The sequence below is a fragment of the Oryzias melastigma genome, linkage group LG23 (genome assembly GCF_002922805.2).
Source record: "Oryzias melastigma strain HK-1 linkage group LG23, ASM292280v2, whole genome shotgun sequence".
NCBI classification, from domain to species: Eukaryota; Metazoa; Chordata; class Actinopteri; order Beloniformes; family Adrianichthyidae; genus Oryzias; species Oryzias melastigma.
Genome location: NC_050534.1, coordinates 15815596 through 15818215, shown reverse-complemented (window position 1 = coordinate 15818215; position 2620 = coordinate 15815596). Strand labels below are relative to the sequence as shown.

Genomic DNA, 2620 nt, shown 5'->3' with positions numbered 1-2620 from the left:
AAAATGCTAGCTATTTTGGCTAATTTAGACTTAAAACAAATTTAGGCTGTTTTGGAGTTTATCTATTTTTTCAGCTACATGCTAGCTGTTTTGGCTAACCTACATTGTTTTGTTTTGTTTTTGGGCTTATTTAGCATTTAGCTAATATTTTAGGCTGTCAGCATTTTAAGCTATTGGCTTCAGTGATTTTGGCGTCTTCAGCTATCAGCACTAGCATCTTTACCGGCCAATGTTCAGCCCATTACCTAAGGTGTGTTTTGGGGTTTGGCCCCTTGTGCGACTGAGTTTGACGCCCCTGTTTTAGGGCGATATTTATGACTCCTCTCCTCATTTCGTCCTCAGAGCTCCGTCTCTTCGACTGGCCTATAAGGAGTTTGAGCAGCAGAGGAAGCTCGAAGACCAAAAGCTGAAGGGATTGGAGGGCAAGAAGAAGGAGCAAGCAGACCGACTGGGCATGGGTCTGGGCATGAGGAGGTGAGATGATGGAAGCAGGGATCAGATCAACATTTATAATAAAATAAAAACACTTATTTGGGTTTCTACCGTTGTCTTTTTGCTCTGCTCCTGTAGCGGCGTTTCTCACTCGGTTACATCTGAGATGCACATCATCCAGCAGGAGAGTCCGCTTGGAGCCAAAACGACCAAAGTACGAAGATTTACTGAAGACGACGACGATGAAGGCTCCTTCAGTTCAAGGTCAATAAACGTTTAATGCCGTCTAGTTTCTAAGTTCATTAGAACTTCTGTGTTGGTGCGGAGCAACCCCGCCTCCACTTCCCATCACCCATCTGTTTACTCTTCCACTAGCTTACAGCCCCTCAAAACCTCAAGCTAACATGGCGAGCAATATTAGAGCTATTTGAAAATATTTGTACTTTTGAAGCTTAATTTTACATCAAATGAATATATTTTTTTTTCCTTTAAGGTCTGTCTCCCGGTTTGAGGACCAATCAGACTCTTTCTCTTCACGCTGGGCTGATGGAAGTGATGGTGGAGGCTGGATGAAGGAGAGCAAGACGCCGGAGCCGGACTTCTTCATGACCTCCACCATAACCTCATTTGACGACAGGTATTTGCTCTGCCTGTTCTCAGGAGCTTCAAGCACAAACTGATGCATTTATTTATAAGTAAACGAGGCAGCCATCAGATCATCAACATTTGTTGTTTTGAGTCTTCTTAACCTTTCAAAGAGAAAATAATTCTGCATTTGTTCCACATGGGTTCTTTTCTGAAACTTGAAAATGTGGTTTCAGAAAACACCGAATGTTAATTATGAGTTTTATCAGGGCTGTTTCTAGGAAGAAATCAGAGTCTGTGCCAGCCTCCGATTCCGAAGAAGCCCGTAGGAAGTTTGGGAATGATGTCAAAGCCATCTCATCTGACATGTACTTCGGGAAGCAAGACGACTCTGAGGTACGAAATCCTGACTTCACATAGTAAACAAAAGCACAAAATATCACGAGGGTGAATGACTTCCAGAGGCCTGGAAATATCAGATTTAAATTGTTTTATTTACAAATTTGTTATTCCAACTTTCATTTTACTGAACTTTTTACAATTTTAAATCATTGTGTGAATGCTGTGAAGAATGTGTGTGATGTAAATCATTACAGATCCACCTAATTACACACGTCTCACCTGAAGTCAGTTTGTTTGACTTGATATTAGTAAATTAGCAATAAGTCTTGAATTAGCATCATTCCAGCTATTTTACATATTTTACACATTTGTTTTTTTTAATTAGTATTATTATTTGACATAGTATTATTCGAGCTTGTTTGGTTAATTTGGTGTCTAATGTGGATTTTTATGCTAATTTGACAATTAGCTACCATTTTAGCAACATGCTAGCTGTTTTGGATAATTTGGCATCTATTAAAATGTTTTTAGGCTTTTTTTGTAGTTTAGCTAACATTTTAGCTACATGCTATCTTTTTTATCTGTGGTTTTGGAGGCTATTTTGGAGTTTAGCTTATAACTTAGCAACATGCTAGCTGTTTTGACTAGATGTTTGGGGCTAACATTTTAGCTACTTACAAGCTTTTTTTTCTGCCAATTTGGCATCTATTGTGATTTCTTTTGGAGTTTAGCTAACATTTTAGCTACATGCTAGCTTTTTTTTTTGGCTGATTTGACATCCACTGAAGTTTTTTTTGGGCTAATTTAGAGCTTAGCTAATATTTTCGCAACATGCTAGCTGTTTTGGGTATTTTTTTGTACTGAGGTTTTGGGGCTATTTTGGAGTTTAGCTTATAATTTAGCAACATGCTAGTTGCTTTTTTTGAATAAAGCTAACACTTTAGCTACATGCTAGCTTTTTTTTGCTAATTTAACATCTACTTAAATTTTTGGGCTAATTCGTAGTTAAGCTAGTATTTTATCAACATGCTAGCTGTTTTGGCTTAATAATCTGCATCTACTGGGATTTTTTTGTGTCTTTTTTAGTGTTCAGACAACATTTTAACTACATATTAGCTTTTTTCTACTATTTTGAGTTTACCTTATATTTTAGCAACGTGCTAGCTGTTTTTTATACCAATTTGACATGTACTGTGATATTTTTTTTTAGTTTAGCTAACATATTAGTTATAGGCTATTTTATTTATCTATTTATTTTGAT

The 2620-nt window shown here is 37.1% G+C and overlaps 1 protein-coding gene across 2 annotated transcripts in view; it reads left to right on the top strand.

The window, feature by feature from the left end:
* The window catches only part of arfgap3 (ADP-ribosylation factor GTPase activating protein 3), an 11138-nt gene that overhangs the window by 6088 nt on the left and 2430 nt on the right, over positions 1 to 2620 (top strand). For both annotated transcript variants that reach the window (XM_024290820.2, XM_024290812.2), the window contains exons 10-13: positions 343 to 474; positions 571 to 696; positions 926 to 1069; positions 1287 to 1413. In XM_024290820.2, coding sequence (XP_024146588.1) covers positions 343 to 474; positions 571 to 696; positions 926 to 1069; positions 1287 to 1413 — 529 coding nt within the window. The remainder of the gene's footprint in view (positions 1 to 342; positions 475 to 570; positions 697 to 925; positions 1070 to 1286; positions 1414 to 2620) is intronic.